Raw genomic sequence first — 21,645 nt, forward strand, 5'->3', positions numbered from 1 at the left:
ACGGAGTACGAGAGAGACCGCTAGGTGCAGGTGCGGCAGATCCACTCACTAGCCGATATCGTGGAGCCAGGAACGGTCCCTGAGCTTCTAAAAGCTAATCAGCTTCTACTGCGAAGAGATACTATCGTTGGAATACAATTAGATCGCGGCGGCGAGTTCATAGATGCCTAGCTACAGTAATAGGCCAAGGATAGTGGTATTAAATGGGTCTTCTCTGCGGCCTACGCTCATGAGCAAAATAGCAAGGTCGAACGCCTTAAGCGAATCCTCGGTGAGAGGACGCGCGTAGTACTTGAGAATAGCAGTTTACTAGCATACCTATGGGCGGAGATCATGCGCGCGGTCGCATTCCTTAGAAACTTAATTCCTTACTACGGTAGGAAGGTTGATGGCTCAAAATCACTATACGAACTTCGCTACGGACACAAGCCAGATCTAAGCTTCCTAAGCATTCTAGGGAGTAATGCCTACGTTGTTCGACACCAAGAGGAAATCCGCAGGAATCCTCTAGGTAGGCATCTGGCAGATAGAGCATGGATAGGCAAGCTAATCGGATACAGCAGCTACCATGGCGCTCTCTATAGAATCTTCCGCCCATATCGAGATGGCCGCCCTGGTGGTACAATCCACGAAGTTCGAGACGTCATCATCGATGAAGGAAGCGACTACGACCTATATACGTATTATTAGCGATCAATAATATAGCTTCCTAACTATTTTTCTGATGCCCGTTAGGTTTACTAGTATGTAGATAGTAGCTCCCTAACCTCATTTTCTGACGGGTTCAGAAAATTAGTAGTATAGCTAAAAGAGCTTATTTAATGTATATTAGAAACCAATGCTATAGAAGGAGGCCTTTATTGTAAGCTAAATACCCAAAGAAACAGAGGAAAAATACATAAAATATACAGTGACAAGGACCTACTCAGTTTATATTATTTACCAAACCATTGGGGCCCCAAGAACCATTGTGGTTTCTGAAACTGGCCCCAAAAACCCGCCAATTGCGGTTTATTTTTTTTGCGGTTTTCCCGTTTTGCGGTTTTTGGCGCAGTCTAGTCGTAGGGCTAAAGATTATTTTATTGTAATATAAGCTAGCGGTCATTGTGCGTTTTAAGGCTCTAATGAATTTAATAGATCTAACATCAGCATAGTCTCATCTAGTCAGAGTGTAGCGAGTGCTAGTCGCTAATACAGTCTATTATATAAAGCAAGAAACGTAACCCACTAGTGCTGTATAGTATACACCACACCCACGTAAATATTCTGGAGTTGAGTGGTTGACAAACTCGAATCCGCACTCTGGCCTAGTAACCGGATTAGGGAGATCCTCCTTTGTTTGCCTTATTGTAGGATCAACATTCTAGAAGCTCCGAAAGCCATACAAGCCTAATACGGTAGCTATTTTTGTGGTGTTATTGACAGAATGGGGAAGAATTGTATCGCCTAGTAACGTGTAGGCTAATGAAGCCAGAGAGTGTGTATTGTAGAAAGCCAAGCTGCGCGTATAGAAATAGGGGGAAATGTGCCAAGGAGCTAATCAAAACAGGTCAGTAGGTAGCTGAATAATACTGGTGGAGGCCATATTTCGACAGTTATTTATAACTGTACTGAAATCCTGCCAAGAGAAGGAGTCAGGGATGGAGTAACTGTAATAGGCATAGCGTGTTTTGAGAGAGGGTTCGAGAAAGAATCTCTGCGTGCAAGTGGTGAAACTGATTTCGATCCATCCTGTAATACAATCTCACTAAGTGACAAAGCAAGCAGTTCTCGATCACCAGCTTGAATTCCCATGAAGCTCAGATCGGGTCTCTAATCCTACCATATCCATTTCTGGCTGCCGATCAAGTCGACTTGGTGTGTTGTTGCTTTCACCATCCTTTTTGGCATTGCAATACCGTCATTTACCTTCTTTGTCGGGTTGGCCGCAGTTCAGATTTCACAATGGCATTGTGTAATAATTAGCACTCATTTCAATCACTTAGGAATGTCATTCTCACTTGGGTCTAGCGTGGCGTTTTGGTTCTCGGCTGACACAGTAAACTGTGATAAATGAAATCGAGAGAAAGAAACAAACAAAACAATTTCGTTGTAGAACCCTGGACTCGTTTATTTCATTCATTGATCAGTACTACACGAATACATCCCCCATGCCCAAAGAAGCATTATTCTCCCGTGCTATGTCTGGATATTGAAGAGGCTGTGATTATAAATGCCGCCGATACCTACGTACCGAGTACTCAACAAGTGTCAAAACCTGACTTCGACTATTGAAATCAATACGAACGTCTTCCAAATTCCCACTGGGCTATTCTGTCGAACTCAAGTACCTCCTACTACGAACTTGCTTCGCAGAGATGCGTATTTCAACAAGGACCCCAATCACCCGCTTTGTTGCGCGCTTTGGGTTCTACCAGAAGCGAGGGAAGCTCGTCAGGAAAATGCGGGAAGAAGCAGCCAACCTTCACGATGGAACTAAGCTTTGTCGCGAGGCCCTGCAAGGACTCCCGAGGCTGGACCGTGCTATCCTCGAACTGCACCGGACCCCCCTTCCTACCCGCGCTAGGCGGATGTCTTGTGCAGAGCTCCACATTAGTAAAATTGCCCAGGTCCTCGAGGGAGTTTTCATGATACTGGTACGAGACCGTCCAAATCTGGCAGTGGACGCCCTTGTTGTCATCAGCCGGCATGTTGGACGATTGCGCCTTCTGGATATCGATGACGCCTATGCAACGGGCCAGGAGCGCGAGATCAGGACGTTCGAGAGGAGAAATGCAGAGGCTTGGAGTTTGCTGAATCCAGACGAGAGGACTCTGGCGGCCATGTCAACTTACCTGTCTCGCTGTCTCGATCGCCGCTGTGGCCAACCGTTCTGTCATGGGAGACGTGGGCGGGGTTGAGAGCTATTCCTGCCGAAGGTCAGTTTCTTATCAGGTCAGGTCAGTTTTGTTACTGCTTCTGCTTTCTGACCTACAGGATGCCCGGTGAAAGGGGCTGCGCTTCTGTTTTTATTCTTCCCCTTCTATTATTTGCTTTGTTTCCCCTCCGTAAGACATAGTAAAGCCACACATGGGGATTGGCACAGTCATCAAGTGCCACCCCTAGATACTGCCAGCCTATACTAAACACAGTGTTATCCATTCTCGTACTGATGCTACTTTTTTCAAATCTTTTATTGCGTAATTGTGGGTGGTCGGAACACACGCCGTGCTTGTTATGAATTACGCATCTTTCCATCAATCGGACCGAGTCAAGCAGTTATATTCCGACGTGGTAGTCAAATTACTGTACTTGCCGAGGCTATTGGAACAATGTGTAAGACAGATGGTACAGCCGCACTATCTCAACTTTTGAATGCCCCCTGGCAGGATAACCACAGAGCATACGGATTCACCCGGTTCGGGTACGCTTTCATCATTTCCTCGAACAACTGTTCTCTTGATGCAGTCTTTTCGACTAGGTCTCCAAAGTCCTCGATATACTTGATCGTTGCCGCGAGATTATTGAAACCATCCACTGCCCCGGGTCGTTTATGCCCCGCAATAATGGTGCAAGGCTTGAGATGCGCAATAGCCTTGACGATCGAGATCCACGAGCCCCGACCCTGTTGCGTGTTCGTCTCACCAAGGAATTGGTGCACATCATTATACACACAATCGCCCGCAACGACCAAGTTGAGAGATGGGACATGTAGGTATGTCGTATTCCATGTGTCTGATTCTCCCGCATCGACGGCAATGAGCTTATGGCCTTCAAGGAGGATAGTATTGTCGTGATCGCCCAATGACTCAATTCGCGAAAGGATATCACCATCGACGTCGATCCGTTCACCGAATCGGCTGGTCCATATAGGTTGAAAATTAACGGGTTCTAGCTCGTACCGCATATGTTCGATAACTTTCGCTGTTGCGACAGCTTTCACGTTTGGAAACCGTTCCAGGAGCCGTTTCAAACCGAAGAAATGATCACCATGACCGTGAGTTATATAAATTGTCGTCAACACCTTGTTTGCTGTGGAAGATTCAACCCAATCCGCTAGGTCATTCGCTTGAGCGGTTGTGAGAAGTGCATCCACGAGTACGGCTTCTTTGTTTCCAGAAAGTAGGGTAATAGCCATAGGTGACCAGACTGGCGTGACGAAGTGTGGCAAACCCTCAGGAGAAGGGAAAGGTATTCCAGGAGCCACGTAGACATCAAATCTGAGCGTGGAAGCCATGTTCTGAATTGACTTGAGTTGCAAATCGAAATGGATAAAGGCAGGGCCTGTTGCAGACAGCCGTGTTCCAACCGAGGCCAGAGTATTATTATATGCTAAAACGAAGGGCACCATTTCTATTTCAAGAAATTTACTGCTTCTGGTTAGCGCTCCTGGATGGAGGTTTACCTTGGACCACCCAAACATCAGTTATTTTACATAGCCAATGTTGTTCACAGTACAGAGTATATGCCTCGTGATCAATTGTGGTGGGTCGGAATGGGATAGTGGCGATAAAATAGTCCCTATCGGGTAATACTCCTCTTTGAGTTAACTTTCATCCCGGCACGTCCGAGTTAACATGATTGGGCTGAGCGGGCCCCGCAATAAAAACACTCCAATGTCTTCAAATTCAACTCGGATGGTGGTACCTCGATCATCGAACTTGACGATCCAGCAAGTGGGTAGAATATATTATTCAATTAAAGCCCTACACTACGGCGAGATTCAGATCACTCAAGCTGCTGCAAGGGGCTATTATGTGAAATATCCAGCCTGAAAGTGTTGCCTTCTCGGTCGAGGTTCACTCGCTAATACAACTCCAACAGCGCAATGCTTTGATTACCGGAGGTTTCCTCAATTACTAGGATTAAACTTTGGATCCGTTTCAGGTAATATTCCACTCATAGTTAGCCTTGGAAAATGTTAGCATCAGGGCAGTGATTAGGTTCCGGCAAAATCCCTCAGTAACATAATGTCAAGACAAAAGAGTGCCAAATCATAGGCAAAATAACTTGTAGACCAACAATGCACTATAGGCAACATTCTTAATCTATACCGTCGTTTTATTGCTCTGACACAGAACAACTAAGCTTAATAACAGATAATAAGCCCATAAAATACATCTTGGTTCGTTTTTCTTGGAAGTCCTTATAGTGTTTGGTAGCTATTGGTTGGCTACAAAAAATATGCATATAGATATATAGATAAATTTATATGAAAAAGTAGAATCCGCATCATTTTCTGTAATGCCAAGAAAAAAAACTATGACACTGTGGGTCGTCAGAACACAACACATCACCCAACCAAATGCAAGTTGGAACGGGCTCGAATTGAGCTTTGCGGATCGGGTAAAAACGTGAATTTGCGATAAGTATTGTGTTTGTATTCAAGAGAAGTCTATGACATCATGACAGTATCAAGAGCGCGATAGAAGTTGATTAAGATGCTTCTGGTAATATTCCACTTTAGGATAGAGTCTTCCCGTATTCCAGGAGCCGAACCCTTTGGGATGTATAAATTGGAGGTGACTATCACGCTGTCCCAACAGGTTATGCGTCTCAATCCTTTAGAAGCGCTCAAGTCCCTTCTTGCCCGGTGCCCAAAGCCTATCTGTTCTTCAACAGCCTTTATTATTACCAAATGATGGGTCACGGTACGATCAATACGTCAAAGATGGGCACCGTCCTAACCGCATCTATCAACAACCCTCCAATCAACCTTTGTGACTGGAGGTTCGTGTCTGACCTTAACGATCTCCTCACGGAAGTTTCTTCAAGTAGTGATATTAAGATCCTCGTGGTTCAAAGTGCAAATCCGGACTTCTTTGTTGCACATCTGGATCTGCTCCCCCGTCCAGGTCAGTGATTGATATTGAGTCTCGTTTTCTTCAAGTGTCTTACAAAACTACCTGGCCAGAGTCCACGCTTCCAGAAATGCACCCTGAGTACCCAACATTGGGATATTTCTTTGGCCTCATGTATAAACTGACCAATCTGCCCATTGTGACAATCGCTCTGGTTGAAGGATGCGCACGTGCCGGAGGCTGCGACTTCACCATGGCCTTCGATATGCGCTTCGGAATAAAAGGTCGCACATGGCTATCCCATCTTGAAGCATGTCTCGGTGTGTATGCCTCAGGTGGAGGTGCCATGCGGCTGGTCCAGCAGATGGGCAAGCCACGAGCATTGGAGTATCTCTACTCAGGGCGTGACATTGGGGCGGAAGAAGGAGAGAAGTACGGAATAATAAACCGGGTGTTTGAAACGTCAGAGGATATGCATGTATTCGTGGATGCTTATGTTGGTCGCGTGGGAAAATTCGAACTCTCGGCACTGGCTATGACCAAGCAGAGAGTCAACGATGCTACTAGCGCATCATCCCTGGAGACATTCGAGAAAGACTTTCAGGTGTTTGTGGAGCTTCTGACTCGGCCGAAGACGGTCCAGCTTGTGACAGAGATTTGGGCGGTAATCAAAGGGGCGACGGATTGCGAGGAAGAGAGGACTTTGCCTGATGCTCTCATGGCCATGCCCGCTTATCGGTGAGGAGTTAAAGTTGTACTATTCCTGTATCGAAGAATATGTTATCGCTCCCCTGTAGGGATCTTCAGTCACATTTCAATTAAATCTCTCATGATCCTGAACTCTTCAACATCATTCCAAACGTCCATAAACTCCGTCATATACAGAGGAGCCAAATGAATGGAACTGCTGAATGCGACTCTCATTTCATCCCATTCATATATGTGTTGTGTACGACAGAAATGATCAAGCCATTTCACGTACAAACTCCTCTCTTCTCTTCCCAGAGCCGCTGCACCTCCGGTGCCTAGGATCCATAACAACGTTTTGGGGTGAGTAGTGCAGGCTGCGAAAATATCGATATCACGGAGAAGTGTCGTAAGGCGTCCTAGGAGCGGATTGAATATCCCAGCACGCGGTGGGATCTCGCGAAGAGCGAGAGAGACGTATATAATAGCTGTCAGACAGCATGCTGGATATAAAAAGGAATTGGGGGTAATGCTAGCCGAGTGTTTTGGTACAATCTGGGAGACGGAATTTCGGTTTTCAGCTTGAAGAAGAAGGTCGTACGCACGTCGTTCAAGATCGTAGAAGGAGTCGCTCAGCATTAATTGATCGATTTCGGCCATGTCAGCACGATTTGCAGAACTGAGCACTAGAGACAGGCGTTGAAGGTCGTGGATGATAGCCTCAATACCAGGAGGGTACGGACTGCCTGCTACCCAATCGGAAACTTCGGTGCAGATGTTTACTGCAGATGTATTGACTGTAATTGGAATAGCATCAGATGGACGTCCCATCGGCAATTTTTCCGAGGAAAATGGAAAGCGAGGTGCGATTCGCTGCGCTATGGCGCTGCTAAGATCTGCCCTAGATCGTCACAATGTGAGCCTCAAATGACGTAGAGTGGTATGTAAAAATCATACCAAAGGGCCTTTCTTCGCACAATACCATTGAATCCTAAGGTGGTAAGCCCACCCCTATGGTTGACAAGCTGTTCAAGAGCCGTCGTATGGGGGGCTGCTCCAAGCGGCGATGCGTTCAAAATCTAGCTTCTGTCAATCGAAGATCCGAAGATCCGAAGATCAGAAAAATCGATGTCATGCTCACGTCGATTAATGCAAGACAGGAAATAGAGAGGATGGTGGAATCTGTGCTGCTGAGAATAGGATCATTGAGCCTATCATTAAGGATATTCACTGCCGCCCTTTGATGTCGGAATGCGTCAACGCTGAATTCTTGTCCACAAATGAGTGCAACGTGTAAGGCTGAGATGACCAATGTAGTATGAAGAAGAGCAGCGTCGGTCACAGCAAATTTTATCCATTCCTCCTTGGAATTAACAGGCATGTTCGTGTAGTTAAAGACCGTACTATCTATTATAAATCAGTCAGATGTATGGTCGAGCGAAAGACAAGGCTGGAGGCCGGCAACTTACAATGAAATAACAGATTCCGATCCCGGTGGTCCAAGTGAAACGGAAATGGAATTGTACCGAATAGGTCAAGCCCAGAAGGAGTAGATATTGTCTGCCTTGTAATACACCTGAGCCTCTTTTCCCATTCACATAATCCGCTTTGGAAGTCATCAGTTGTAGGGCCAATCCTAGGCATCGGTATTGAATTAGCATCCACAAGTCGTGACTGCTCCTCATCTAATATTATTCCTCGGGGTGAAAAAGAAGCCGGGTCATCATGACTGGGTCGCTCCACTCCCTAAAATTAGTTAGGACCGTCAAGCCCAATGTATAAGAATGCCTTACTTACACGCAACTCACGGGCTTTTTTATGATACCGAGTCATAATGTGCGAACGAGCCCGCTTTCGGATGGAAGCTTGTGAGGCTTCGGATCCAACGGCGGTATTAATAAAAAAAACGCTTTCGGGAGTGTGATGTCTACGATCAGCTCTTGATGCCGCTGTAGCCCCATCTTGTGCCATATTCATCATAGGAGGTCTATCCTAACTCGAAACCTCAAGTAGTTCTTCGGAACGAGATTGTGAGGTGGAGAAATTGATATAAGACGACAGAAAGGGTTGTCGAATAATTTTGATAATTTTGTTTGCAGGGATTAACAGGGTTCCACGATAGTGATCAATGATTAAGAACGTTGCAGTGTGATGGAGAAAGTTTACAGTTATGCATGATGAAACACCGAGCGGGGCTGGCAAGGATCCCCGGATTCTTCTCAGACGATTCCCAAAGGCGGTGAAGTGACGTTCGCTCATTCCAGCATGCTTGGCTGGTCAGTCAACCCAATCGGGTTAGCGTGTTGAGGGTGTACAGTATCATGTGCCTATGGTTTGAAAGAGTCTATGTTTCCAACATGGAAGGTAATAACGGTTGCCACCATACAGAAGAATTCTGTAAATGTCTGGCGAGCTGAGTAAACCTTCGTATATCATAGGGCTATATGCATGCAAGTAAAGAAGAGACAAGAGTTCCGAGTCAGTCTCAAACGACCGAAGAACACCACATCCGGACTATGAACAGGTGTTGAGATAAAGCCAAAGAAAAACAAAACCAAAAACCAAAGCCAAACATCAAGTATTCACCCACATCGCCATCAGATGTATATCATGTCGTAAGATTATGTAAAACCAGCCATCCGCCCACCTCCCACCGTCAACTCCAACCAAAGTCTGAATTCAAAACAAACCCAGGAAGAGAGGAGATTAAGTGAAATCACGCTTCACCCCACGTGCCGACTCCAGCACCCACGCCAATCGCACTCCCACTCTCCACGGATCCGCCAATATCCCAATAGTTCCGGCTGGATCCCGTCAGGGTGCGATGACTGGAGATAGCGGAGAGCTTGCTCTGGCTGGCGCAGCTGGAGCTTGGGCGGCCCAAGTGCGGTCGGACCAGCGGCGACGCGAGGCCGGCAGGGCCAGAGACGCCTGATAGTTGGGACGCACGGCGGATTTGGGTCTGCGAGCGCGAGTAGGCCCGTGCGACGAGGGGATGGTGTTGGCGGATGATCGCTGCGCGGCGGGAGGCGTCTTGTGTGTGGCGCGATGGGGGCGTCGCGGTGTGCTTGTCGCTAGACATGTACCCGCGGCGACTGAAGCGCGTGCGGAGGTACCGGAAGACCATCATGACATCTAGCCCGCGCTCCCAGTACTCGTGTTCCTGCTGGAGACGGGTTGACTCGGAGACGGGATTGCCCATGGTATCGTCATCTTCGATGCCCCATTGCTCTTCATGCTCGCGATTAGGGTCGCGAAGTGTTGGGGCAAATTGTAGGGATGGCATGGATTCAGAGGGAGTAGTCTCTGCAGGGGTCTCGGCCGCAGGCTCAGAGGGGCGCTGCAAGGTAGTACTGTCCGCGAGGCGGCTGAGTGACATGCCCGCATATTCACTCGATATGTCCTTGGTCATTCGGTAGTACGTAGAGAAGGCACCGGGATGCTCACAGAGCTGGTGCACCAGAATACCCAACTCGTGGGTGATTCGTTGAAGAACGTGAGTTTGCCAGAGAGGCGCATCGACATTCTGTGGTTCAGGTTCACGTGCCAGCACGGTCTCCATGTCCAGCTCTGATGGTTTGTTCTCGGGAGTTTGCTCGTCCAGCGGCAGAGACTCGCCGAAGAGAACAGAGAGCAGGGAATCGTCGATTCCGATCAGATCCTGGATAACCTTGCGCGTGACGCGGCGCCAGAAAGTTTCGTCCATCTCCGCATCTGGCTCTGCTGGACATACGGCATTGGACTGTGTTTCTGTGATGCCAGGGGGGAGAGATAATCCACGGAGTGCGGGACGCTGGATCGACTCATACGACTGGACCGATGACGACGGGTCTCACGCTCTATTTCTTGTAGCAGTGCCCGACTCTGGTCCATCCGCCATTGCTCGATTCTCTGCCAACGGTCCCGCTCGACGTCCCCGTCCCCTTCGTTCACCGTGTCTAAGTGTCGCTGGACACTGGACCGACGGCGGTGTCTGGGGCTAACTCCCCCGCGCCTCTGCGGATTATATTGCTCGTGCTGCCAGAGCTGCTCCTGAGCTAACTGACTGGATGCCTGAAAACTTCCTAGGCCATCGTGGGCAGGGAGCATCGCCTGTGGTCCCTGATCGCCCCGTGCGGGGGACACAGGGAGCAGCGATGGGGCACGAAATGCATGGAGCCCATCGTCCAAGCTATCGAGCTCCGTCCCATCCTCGTCGAGCTGATCATCTAGCGCATCGTCTACTTCATCTGCTTCGCCCTCCTGCCCAGCAGTGGATCGAGTTGCGGTGCCGAACGAGCCAAAGTCGCTCAGGCGAGATGCTCCGGCAGTGCGGGTATGCTCTGTCGAGGTCGTGTGAGTGTGCGCGGTCGGGGAGAAGAGCACCCATTGGGCGGTATCGTCTTCTTGCTGCTCGCTAGGGGAAGGCGGGATATCGAGCGGAGGAGTACTTTGAGGAGCTGAGTATGAGGTTCTGCGGCGCGGTGCCTGAGCTGGGACACGGAAGGCCATAGTGGATGATCACTGATCCTGAGTAGTTGTGTTTAAGCCAGAGGAGCGGTTGAGGTGGATGGTGTGGATCTTCCCCGCAACCAAAGACCGCGTGTGCGATCAGTAGCGGAGAATCGGACAAAGAACGGGGTGTCCCAGGGAGGAATGGAACAGGGAACGAAGAAGGGAGCCCTACGAGAGCGAAAGCGGGAGTGAGAGGAGGGGAAAGGGGGGGGAGATTGAAAGACGAACGCGAGGGCGTTGGGAACAAATGATGCGTTGATAACGAGCGATTGATAAGGCGGACGGTGGAGTCGCCGGAGGAAGCAAGTCGCGAGGTCGGACCACCTACAAGTGGACACGCTGGAGGACGGCCATGGTGGAGTCGAGAGAATGGCGAAAACGGCCGAAAGAAAATAGAGATGTGTTGGAGGTTGGAGATAATATCTGTGCTGAGAGGGTAAAAAGTAAAGAAACAAGGCCAGGATTCTCCCCTTGACGCAGTCGGCTCAGGCGATAACCCGTCCAAATGTGACTGCTCGCGTGTGACTTCCGCTGCAGCGATGGCTGCGCAAGTAGGCTAGCAGCACAATAGTCTTATTAACCTGCCCAGTTTACCCCTTGGTTTCCCCCCAGTTTCGCCGTGTCTGACGTGGAAACGCCCAGTGGCGAAAGGGATCGACGTAATACCCGCTTTCGTGGATTGATGCGAGGATGGTTCCGCATTCAATCCGCCCAACGTACTTTGCTGAAGGATCGGAGATTAATCAAGGGGAGGGGGATTATCGTCACTTGGCTAGTATGATGGCTCATTCATGGGTATATACACTCAAGAAACAACAAGGATAAATAATGAGGGATCGATGACCGGAATTTACGTCCCCTCATCCCGCCAAGGCCTCACCGACCCAATCCATCTGCACCGCACTCACCCCGCGCGCATAACTGCGGTTGGTAAACACAAACTCGTTGTACAGGATCGCCTCGACCTTTTTGCCAAACAGCACACTCGAGGGGTGGATTGCAACCGTCTGGTTGCCCACAACCGTTCGATAGCTGCCATCGGGGACCAAGCGGGCGGTGTTAGTCGCGAAGCCACTCAGGAAGCTTTGCAGGATGAGTTCCGGCGAGGGATCGCTGGTGTGATTTGATTGCTCCTCGCGAGGCAGCATCTGGGCCTGGCGGCACTGAGTCCGAAGTTGTTTGCGGACATCCTAGGCAGGGCGGGTTAGATCCGAATCATGAAAACAAGAGTGTACGTCAAAAGGGAGAACAAACATACCATCACGGACTGCATGGCCCGATGGGACACCAAATGCCGCTCAGCCCACACCTTCCGGTCCACATTCTCGCCCGCGTATGCCCGGACGGTCGCCAACATCGTCAGATGGTCGCCTTCGCGCCGGTACAGCTCGCGTCGGGCCGACTCGGCGGCTTCCTTCTTTTCCTCGGACATTGTGTTGAGGAAGATGTTCTCGACACTAAGGCATGAGATGATGTCGATGACATCCAATAAGCAGTCATGCCCATTCTCCGCAGCAGCCAAGAGCACGCGGCCCAGCGTCGGGGTAAGCGGGAGCTTTGCGAGGTGCAGACCAACATCGCTGATGCGACCATCCTCCTGCAGGGCGTCAATGTTCAGGAGCTGCAGTAAGGCCTTCTCGAGTGCCTCGCGTGGGGGTCGAGTCAAGAAAGGAAACCGGACGATGTCGTCGACGCCCCGGGCCTTCATATTCAGAAGCGCCTGGCTCAAATCACAGCGTAGAATCTCGGGGGTGTTCGTTTCATCGAGAGCCAAGTAATCCTTCTCAGTGTAGAGCCGGAAGCATTGACCGGCGGCCTCACGACCAGCACGACCCTTTCGCTGGATGGCCGCCGACTTGGAGATGGGCTTGACCAGAAGCGAATCCAATCCCAGGCGGGTGCGGAACTGCTTGACCTTGGCCTTGCCGCAGTCGACTACGTACCGCACCCCAGACACAGTGACGGAAGTTTCGGCAATATTGGTAGCGATAATAATCTTGCGCGTGCGAGGAGGGGCCGGGGCAAAGACGCGTTGCTGGGCAGCTTGAGGGAGAGCTGCAAAGAGTGGCAGGACGAGGATCTTGGGCAGCGAGGGGTCCATCCCGATGGCATACTCGTTGACCAAGTTCTCAAGATTCTCCACGGTCTCCTGGCCGGTAAGGAAAACCAAAATATCGCCGGGCATCGGCTCCTTGTAGTGAATTTGAAAGATAATCTTGAGCGCAGCGTCCACAAAATCGTGGACAGGCTCAGGCGAATAGATCGTCTTGACAGGGAACTGTCGGCCCTTGATATGGCAAGCCGAGATCGCCCTGGATTGGGGTCTCTGCTCTTTCGTCTGGCAGTTCTCAGTCCCGTTCTCAGTCCCGTTCGATATTTGCTTCTGCACCTGCTCCTGTTCCTGGAATCCTTCCTGGAAGAACCCCATTAGACTCTCCATGTCCGCCGTAGCACTCATCACCACGACCTTGAGCGGGATCCCTCCACGGCCCTCGCGCTTCCCAGAAACCAAGTTTCGTAGGAATCCCGCCACCAGATCCACATTGATACCGCGCTCGTGTACCTCATCCACCACGACCGCGCTATACTTGGTCAACCAGGGATCGTGCAACATTTCCTGGAGCAGCATACCCTCCGTCAAGAACTTGACCCGGATACTCGGTGACGTAGAGGTATCAAAACGGACCGAGTAGCCGACCTTGCTCGCCGGCGACGAAGAGCCAAGCGGTGTACCCATCTCCTCGGCCACGCGCCGTGCGAGCGTAATCGCAGCGACTCGACGCGGCTGCGTAATCGCAATGCATCCGCCGACCATGATGGACTTCTCGGACCCATCCTCTCGCAGTACTTTCGCCGGTGTCGGTCGGCACCAGAACTCGTTCACCAGGAACTGCGGGATCTGGGTACTCTTTCCACTACCGGTTTCACCAACCAACAACATGACATCTTGCTCGCGGAGGTTCTGTCGGATCTCATCGGCGTGACCGAAGATAGGGAGCTTTTTGCGGAGCTCGTAGAGGGCATTGGCTTTCTCGCGGAGGGAGGTGAAGTTGGTCTTGGTATCGGTGAAGGACCTGGGTTTCGACTTCGCTTTCGGCTTCGGCGCGGGCGTTTGGTCGGAGGGCGGTTCGGGTTCAGGAGCCTTTTTCACCTTGTGTGCTGCAGAAGGCTCTTTTGTAACCGGCGGAATGACCTTCACCGGCTCCTTGGTCTGAAGTGGTTCATTGTTGCGATGCGCCTGGGGTTCCTCGGCGAGCCCGTCGCGCTTCCGCTTCTTGGCTCGCTTCTGTTTTCGGCCAGTATCGTCTACCGGGGTAGGTTCCGGCACAATCTTGGGAGCCTTGTTGGGTGACTCGTCGTCCAAGCCACCAAAATGAGTGTGCACCTTCTCAGGCATGGTGGGTGAGCGTCACTGCGGAGAAATGGCTCGTGATGCCGCATCACCGCGTCTCGAAAATTTTCGCTTATCGGGCTTATCGATAAGAGCGGTCTCCGACCAAACCGCCGATCCCTCACATACTCCGTTCCAAATAATGTAGGACAGCGTCCGACTACCTTCCCACGAATGGAGCTGGCCCACGATTAAAGGGGCTGTACTTCTGGAAGAAGTGGCGGTTGCCCATTGATTTCTCGCACCAGCAATTTGCAATTGTTGGGATTTATGTGGATCTCACCTTCTGTTTCTGCTCCCCGCGCCAGCGCAGTGATGGTTGGTCTACCAGGAAGCCCTGGCTTGGGCCCCAATCATGCACTTTCTTTTAAAAGAAATTAGGGAAGCCAAAATTTGTCGGCCATATCTGCGAGTCAAAGTCCCGGTAGTCGATGAATTATTGAGCCAACTCGAGAAAAGGGGCTCGCTGCGACCGCGCGGAGGGTGCTTTATCAGACGATTCCGGCGAACTGGTAACTAGGCAAACGGGGCCAAAGCCAAAGTTGGATTAGGCAGACTGGTTCCTGGGGTCGAGCAAGTCTAGACCGCAACCGCAAATCGCGGAGGCGCTCAGACGCAGATGGATATCTTTTCACCGACTTCCAGGGACGATTGCCAAGACCGAGTGTAGGGGGTGGGTTGACTACTCGCTTATATACTTCCCGCCTTCAGAACAGTGTCGAGGCCACCAAACACTACCAGCATGTCAAGTCAATGTGATCGCAGACATGAAATTGTCAGCCACCCCACGCCCGCATTTGACAATGTACGGAGGGATCCCGCCCTTGGTAACCCCAGCCGGTGCCGCATGGCGGAACAATGGATGTATCCAAACCTCCCCGGCCAATCACGCCCGCCACGCTACAACTAAGGCTCGATGCACGAACGCGAAATTCGATAGACTCAGGTTCCGGCGCCGATCACAGAACGTTATTCGCAACAGCCTCTCCCTGACAGGGTCCTCCCCTGCGCCATTGCATCATCAGCCAGGGATCGACACCGATCTCGTGGGCAGCAGCCGCGGCGCTTCGATCGATCGGTTCTCAGGCCAATTGTGACCTGTGGACATGGAGCTCGAGTTCGTGTCTGCGGTCCTTTGTCATTGTCTCACGAACGCATCGTTTGCCCAGGAAGAAAATTGGGAACCGAGTGAAGGTGATTGATTGATGCATCAACCTGTGATGCCCATCAGCAGAGGGTCATGAGGCTATTAAAGACAGGCCAGGCTCCCCAGCCGCCGAGGACCTGCAGCAGAAATTCTTCTTTTTCTCCTTTTCCTTTAATCTTCTTTTCTTTTTTTCTTTCCTCAAGCGCTCAGCATGTCCTGCACAGATCTTCATGAGGGACTGGCGGGCCTCGATAATGAGTCGTTGCGATCCTTCTCAGAATCACTCCCGGACGAGTACCATGAATGGGTCGCAGAGTCCGGGAGAACTTCCCGGTAAGTGGCGGTCTGAGCCTATGCGAATATTTTCCACTGATCGATCGATCGGATCAGAAATGGTCAAATTCTCGACGATTTCCCTCATCCACCCATCCGGGCAAAGGCTCTCGATGCCATCGTGGAGGAGCAAGGCTTTCAAGACCAAACATATGCCGAAGAATCATACCCAACCCCCCGGTCCTCTATCAAGAACATGCGGCGCAATGTCACCACAAATGAGCTGCCCTTGCTTCAAGAAATGAACCCTTATGACGGAGCCGAAGAATTCAATCCTGTCAATGAAGAAGGCGCTTCCTATGATCTGATCGCTCCATGGGACGGTGTTGATGCGCCGCTTCACAAACTGGAGCGCCTCTCGGATGTGATGTTTGGGAGGGAGCATATGTTATCCATTCTCAATAACCCCCGATATCTCGCCCGCTTCCGAGAATTTTTACTGGAAGAGCGGCCGCGGTCAATTTCCACTCTGACATATTACCTCAATGCATCCAAGGCGCTAAAAGCACTGGAATACGCGAATGCGCTGGTCCGCCTCTCCACCGATGTCCCCCCGCCAGCAGTCCAGATGGTTCAGACAGGCAGTGAGATCGTCGGAATCACGCAGAACAAGGTTCTTGAGCAACGAGTCGAAGATGGTCTGAGAGCATTAGCAGCTGAAGAACTGCCTGCATTTATTACCTCAAGGTGCATTACTATCACCAGCAAGATTGTCGAGGAGCGCGTCCGAGGAACCCTGCCAATGAAGTTTCGAGATACTTCAAATGCCTTGGCGGAAGTATTCTGTTTGACTGACACATCACGACCGGACAATCCCATCATCTTCGCCTCGAAAGGTATGTTTTCCCATCCAAACTTCGTCAATGTGATCCCTAATACTCTTCAAGAATTCCATCGAACAACCCAGTATGGAATGGACTATGTCCTTGGGAGAAATTGTCGATTCCTCCAAGGCCCCAAGACGAGTCCGAACAGCATACGTCGAATCCGAGAAGCACTGAGAGAGGGTCGACATCATTCAGAGCTGTTCCTCAACTAGTATGTATTCCCCAAGTTCTATTTTCTGGCATTTCCTTGACATTGGTAGCCGCCGCGATGGCTCCCCGTTCATGAATCTTCTCCAATGTGCACCCCTTTGTGATAGCAAAGGCCAGGTAAAATATTTCATCGGCGCACAAATCGATGTATCCGGTTTCGCACTAGATGGAGCCCAAATGGAGTCTCTCATCGAACTGCAATCACGGTACCGCGACGCTGACGAAGAGAGTGTCGCAGAAATGCCAGAAGTACAAACCAAGGACGAGTTTCAACAGATGTGTGAGCTTCTCAGCCCACGGGAACTATCTGCAGTCCAGGATCATGGCGGCGATCTCTTCCAACCACTGAATACTCACACGGCTTCGCGAACCCAGCGTCACTGGCTACAGCGTGGAACATCGATAGATAGCGAGGTAGAAGCTATCCGCCTGCGAGATTTGAAATCGACTTTGTTGCGTGGGTCACTGACGGGTGTATATGAAAATGCGAGTGCCCCTCAGCTATATCCCGACTGTTCACAGATGTTAATATGACGCAGTATCTTCTCGTCCGACCCTACCCCTCCCTCCGCGTCCTCTTCACTTCTCCATCCCTCCAAATCCCTGGCATGCTACAGTCATCATTCCTTTCTCGTATCGGAAGCTCTTCCGCCGTGAAGGAGGAGCTAATGGCGGCGATGCAGCATGGTCACAGTGTCACAGCTCGGATTAAATGGGTCACCCGATTCAACAACGAAGGCCGCGATCGCTGGGTCCACTGCACGCCGCTATACGCTAATAACGGAGAAGTTGGCGTGTGGATGATTGTCATTGTCGATGAAGACGAAGAGCAGGTCATCAATTGGCGGAACTAGGTATTGAAGCGACCACACTTTCCGTCTCGTTTGTACATACATTCCTTTCCCTTGATTGCCTTCCCTGTGTCCATATGCATCACCTCTTGCCCGAATAGCATCATGATATCCGATCATAATATATCGCAGTGACTTATGTGTCATTTAATTGTCCTGAATCTTGATGACAGTCCGGAACTCTCCATCCAGTAAGGGCTCACCAGTCTGCGGGATCCGCACTATTCGAACCAAGCAATCTAACTAGCCAGTACGGCTAACCACCGCTGCTAGCAGATCCATACTGCAACTTCAAGCCCCAAGTTGAGACATTGTGTGCGCCCAAGAAGAGACCGTCTTGCTTGGCACCGTCTACATAGTGCTTGTATGCCTGGATGGGCAGGCTATACTGGCCCAGACACCACACCAGTTGCCCAGAGTAAGGGTACTCAGTGATGCTGATGGACTTCCACTCATAGCCACTGACACCGGATGGAACGTTGGACTCGAACGATGAGGTCACATCGTTGCAGCGGAGGGGGAGTTGGCCGGGTCGTTCTCGGAGACAATTGCGATCTCGGGATTTGCTAGCATGCGACCAGTGGATGATAGGGATTGGAACTTAGGAGGCCGCGCTGGGGTATCACCCGCTGGAGGAAGTACACAGCCTCGCTGCTGAGGCCCTTAATGGTGAAGTGATTGTGGGGTGTGGTAGTGTTCAGACACTGGTTGACCTCCACAATCCAGGGACCAGCCATGCCAGAAGCTGAATCATACACTGGCAGATTGGAGCCACTCGACTTTGATTTCCACAGGCTTAACCGTGGCTACGTGCGCCGCAGCAGCGATGAGTGACAGACTAGCAAGAAGATGCATTTTGACGATCATTGAAAGTAACCAAGCGAATAATCTGAGTTCGTGGAGGTGTTGACTTGCTATTCCGGGCCAACCCAGGCCAGATATTAATATCCACGCAGACCCGTAGTCCCATATTTTCGGAACGTCTCCAGGATCAACTGGTTGACGTTTCATCTTGTTTATTCTAGGCTTATTTACAACGACTAGACTTGCCCAGCCAATCGATGCTATACACAATATATATCCATCTATCAACACAGGTGCCGAACCGTCTATACGTAAACGAATCAAAGAGTCTAGGACATAATGATATGCACCTGTCAATACTTCGTCCGGATCTAAGTGGCGTTGTTGGCACAGGTCCAGCTGGCACTGGATGAGCTGTCGTGAATTGACTTGCCCGAAACATAGAGTCCCAGACCGCACTGATCATGTTAGAACATGTTGGTCGGCATCGGAAGTGTCATTACTTACAATAGCAAATGCAATTCCCAAAATCACCAGGTTCACGATGAATAAAAGGATCTTTTTCGGCGACGAGAACCACTGCCCTTTGTTCATCAACATCCAAAAGATGGCAGGCAGGCCGTCTGTCTATCATTAGCATTCCGCTGTACATCATTTACTGTATTGATCGTGGGGACTTACAGCTGAACCAGCTACCAAAGAGAGCGCTCTGCAGAGAGAAATTAGTGAATCTTCTAATCGGGGGCTGCTGATCAAGCGTACAATCAAACTCAACAAATCATTAAACACAGGAATTGACTCGGCGATCACCCAAGCGATAGTCCAGGTCGTAAGGCCAATAGCTACCCAGGTACCAGTGGCCAACAAACTACGCTGGTGCATGTGGTGCGAGCGCTCGCCACGGAAGATACGAACGTAGATGTACTTGCATGCAACATGGCCGAATACAACACCGGCGACAATGACCTATTGTAAGTTAGACAAGATTCCAAAAGGAGACCATTTCGAAGAGAGTAAACACACGGTTGGGATGGCCAGGCCGTAGGCGACTTTTTTCATCAAAGGCCCCGCCGAGGAGAGGGCCGGAGAAGATACGTGCGGGCCAGCATAGCAGTAAATGACCATGGCAGTCACGATATACATGGTGGTGTCGACGATCTGGAGCATAGCCAAGGACTTGGGGAACTCGGCCGGATCCTGCATCTCCGACATGATGCCAAAGAAAGACACGTGAGCGATGAAGGCAAAGACGATGTTGGTGACCGCCAGGAAGGCATCCACGAAGGTAGGAGAAGTAGTGATGTCGTTCTGGACATCATCGGGCGCCTGGACTCCGATAGAGACCATGGTGACAATGGTAGCCACCAGGATACTGACAGCCGAGACAGTGGACATCACAAAAACCTTGCCAGTCGTTCGCGGAAGGGCGCAAATGCAACTGACGATCAAGCCAACCACTCCGAAGACTATAGTGCAGGTGCCGTGGTTGGTTATGGTGTTGAACAGCACCGTAAAGGTGAGAATGTGGCTAGCCATCAGGAAGATAATGAACAGCAGCTGGCCCCAGTAGCATAGCTCTCGCCCAAACGAACCCAGGAGCATCTCACCCGCGTCACCCATGCTGTGCACATGAGGATACCGCAGCTTGAACTGGCCCATGACATAGCCGGTGTACCAGGAGATCGCAGAGAGACCAAGGATAATGAGGAACGCCCTAGAAATTTGTCAGCCGTCATCGACGGGGTGTAGGGCATCGAGGTAGTTTTCATACGGAACAATTCCGAGCGTCGCCACAGCGGATGGAAGAGACAAAATACCGAGCGAGATGTTTTCGGCAACCATAACTAGGGAACAGGTTAGAATAAGGCTCCATGCCGTCGACTATGGCCAGCACTGGGCTCTTACGCATCCCAGATTGCCTGCATCGTCGTCAGTCAAATCTCGTCGCTCGTATACATGAAGTCGCCCATAAAAACGGCAACAGAACTAGTACTTACCACCACTTCATGACACGATACTTGACTTCCCCGGATTCCTCATTTCCAAACGGGTCCTCCACAGGAGCTGGCTTCTCAGAATACGCCTTCTCTGTCTCGTCCTGGTCCTGGTAGACCTCGATATCCCGCGTCGGGGCTGAATGAGGGGCTTCGGGGACGCTCATGGTGACTTGGGATGGGAATATAGACAAGATGCACGCGTCCGAGCGAGGATGACGAGGGAGAAATATCTCGGGGTCCGCACATCGTGGAGGTCACAGAACCTGAAGACATAACTGACCCATTTTTTTTTTCTTGGCCGTGACGATGGACCATACCCTAGGGTATGCTCCACATGAAACTAACTGCAAACGTGGAGAATGGGGATAGATGATGTTCTCACGGCATCCACCGAGCTGTAATGCTTTCAAAGACACGAAAATATTGGGCGAAAAAAGCCGCTGTGATATTGTTTTTGACGAAGAATCGCGTTGAACTACACCATTATACCTCTATCCTGTTGTTCGCGCCTGTTCCTGTTGTCCGCTTCTCGGCGGCATGCCGAAACGGCTGGGCATTGCTGACATAAGTCGTCGCAAAATCTGCCTTACACCGAGTCCGGCCCGGTGAGAGATGGTACTTTAGAAATACCTAAATTTGATATGATCAAGGAATATTCAAAGGAAGTATCTTTTATGTAACTATTGTGGACCCCTATTGTCTTACCAGCCTGTTGCGCCGGGCCGGGCAGACCTACCCCACGGGGCCTATGCTATCCATTTGTCATGGAATGGAATAAAGAGAGGACGGCTTGGGATTGACCTGTGTTCTGTTCTATGCGGAGGAGCTGATCTTGGGGTTGAAGCTGGGGTTGGAGGGACACCAACATGGAAAGCGCGATGGGCGGCCCAGTAAACTAGGAAAGGCCCGCCATAGTCGCTGCCGTCTAATCGAACTACACCTGACATGATTTCAAAGTACACACGAACAGGTCTCTCATCACGTGGACATTCTCCCTTCTATGCAGCCTTTGCCGTTGTTTACTATGGGCCAGGGACTCTCTAGAAAAAGGAAATTGCTAGCGCCATCCTTCCCCGGGTATTCACGTTCCTGGCACGACTATTCAACCCCGTGGGGCCGGGTAT

At 50.6% G+C, this 21,645-nt stretch overlaps 9 protein-coding genes across 9 annotated transcripts; 3 read left to right on the top strand and 6 right to left on the bottom strand.

The window, feature by feature from the left end:
* Positions 1 to 2,357: 2,357 nt before the first annotated feature.
* N7482_010506 (uncharacterized protein) lies at positions 2,358 to 2,900 on the top strand (the record flags this gene model as incomplete). Its single annotated transcript, XM_056692630.1, has 1 exon — positions 2,358 to 2,900. One exon carries the CDS (start codon positions 2,358 to 2,360, stop codon positions 2,898 to 2,900), a length of 543 nt encoding a protein of 180 aa, XP_056538587.1.
* A 443-nt stretch (positions 2,901 to 3,343) lies between these two features.
* N7482_010507 (MBL fold metallo-hydrolase) lies at positions 3,344 to 4,216 on the bottom strand (the record flags this gene model as incomplete). The annotated part of the gene is made up of 1 exon (XM_056692631.1): positions 3,344 to 4,216. One exon carries the CDS (start codon positions 4,214 to 4,216, stop codon positions 3,344 to 3,346), a length of 873 nt encoding a protein of 290 aa, XP_056538588.1.
* A 1,401-nt stretch (positions 4,217 to 5,617) lies between these two features.
* Positions 5,618 to 6,522, top strand: N7482_010508 (enoyl-CoA hydratase/isomerase family protein; the record flags this gene model as incomplete). The annotated part of the gene is made up of 2 exons (XM_056692632.1): positions 5,618 to 5,834; positions 5,894 to 6,522. 2 exons carry the CDS (start codon positions 5,618 to 5,620, stop codon positions 6,520 to 6,522), a joined length of 846 nt encoding a protein of 281 aa, XP_056538589.1.
* A 65-nt stretch (positions 6,523 to 6,587) lies between these two features.
* On the bottom strand, positions 6,588 to 8,300 carry N7482_010509 (uncharacterized protein; the record flags this gene model as incomplete). The annotated part of the gene is made up of 5 exons (XM_056692633.1): positions 6,588 to 7,368; positions 7,425 to 7,546; positions 7,609 to 7,874; positions 7,937 to 8,213; positions 8,265 to 8,300. The coding sequence occupies 5 exons, from the start codon at positions 8,298 to 8,300 to the stop codon at positions 6,588 to 6,590; spliced, it is 1,482 nt and encodes a 493-aa protein (XP_056538590.1).
* An 883-nt stretch (positions 8,301 to 9,183) lies between these two features.
* Positions 9,184 to 10,958, bottom strand: N7482_010510 (uncharacterized protein; the record flags this gene model as incomplete). Its single annotated transcript, XM_056692634.1, has 2 exons — positions 9,184 to 10,217; positions 10,277 to 10,958. The coding sequence occupies 2 exons, from the start codon at positions 10,956 to 10,958 to the stop codon at positions 9,184 to 9,186; spliced, it is 1,716 nt and encodes a 571-aa protein (XP_056538591.1).
* An 863-nt stretch (positions 10,959 to 11,821) lies between these two features.
* On the bottom strand, positions 11,822 to 14,358 carry N7482_010511 (putative ATP-dependent RNA helicase (Hrh1); the record flags this gene model as incomplete). Its single annotated transcript, XM_056692635.1, has 2 exons — positions 11,822 to 12,151; positions 12,220 to 14,358. The coding sequence occupies 2 exons, from the start codon at positions 14,356 to 14,358 to the stop codon at positions 11,822 to 11,824; spliced, it is 2,469 nt and encodes an 822-aa protein (XP_056538592.1).
* Positions 14,359 to 15,710: 1,352 nt separating this feature from the next.
* On the top strand, positions 15,711 to 17,723 carry N7482_010512 (uncharacterized protein; the record flags this gene model as incomplete). The annotated part of the gene is made up of 5 exons (XM_056692636.1): positions 15,711 to 15,832; positions 15,890 to 16,668; positions 16,720 to 16,870; positions 16,920 to 17,343; positions 17,409 to 17,723. The coding sequence occupies 5 exons, from the start codon at positions 15,711 to 15,713 to the stop codon at positions 17,721 to 17,723; spliced, it is 1,791 nt and encodes a 596-aa protein (XP_056538593.1).
* Positions 17,724 to 17,976: 253 nt separating this feature from the next.
* N7482_010513 (uncharacterized protein) lies at positions 17,977 to 18,457 on the bottom strand (the record flags this gene model as incomplete). The annotated part of the gene is made up of 2 exons (XM_056692637.1): positions 17,977 to 18,257; positions 18,322 to 18,457. 2 exons carry the CDS (start codon positions 18,455 to 18,457, stop codon positions 17,977 to 17,979), a joined length of 417 nt encoding a protein of 138 aa, XP_056538594.1.
* Positions 18,458 to 18,895: 438 nt separating this feature from the next.
* Positions 18,896 to 20,685, bottom strand: N7482_010514 (uncharacterized protein; the record flags this gene model as incomplete). The annotated part of the gene is made up of 8 exons (XM_056692638.1): positions 18,896 to 18,982; positions 19,032 to 19,147; positions 19,206 to 19,233; positions 19,287 to 19,490; positions 19,548 to 20,238; positions 20,296 to 20,368; positions 20,430 to 20,443; positions 20,522 to 20,685. 8 exons carry the CDS (start codon positions 20,683 to 20,685, stop codon positions 18,896 to 18,898), a joined length of 1,377 nt encoding a protein of 458 aa, XP_056538595.1.
* Between the last annotated feature and the right edge of the window lie 960 nt (positions 20,686 to 21,645).

This window comes from Penicillium canariense, assembly GCF_028826845.1.
Source record: "Penicillium canariense strain IBT 26290 chromosome Unknown utg000008l_segment0_segment0, whole genome shotgun sequence".
Lineage (NCBI taxonomy): Eukaryota > Fungi > Ascomycota > Eurotiomycetes > Eurotiales > Aspergillaceae > Penicillium > Penicillium canariense.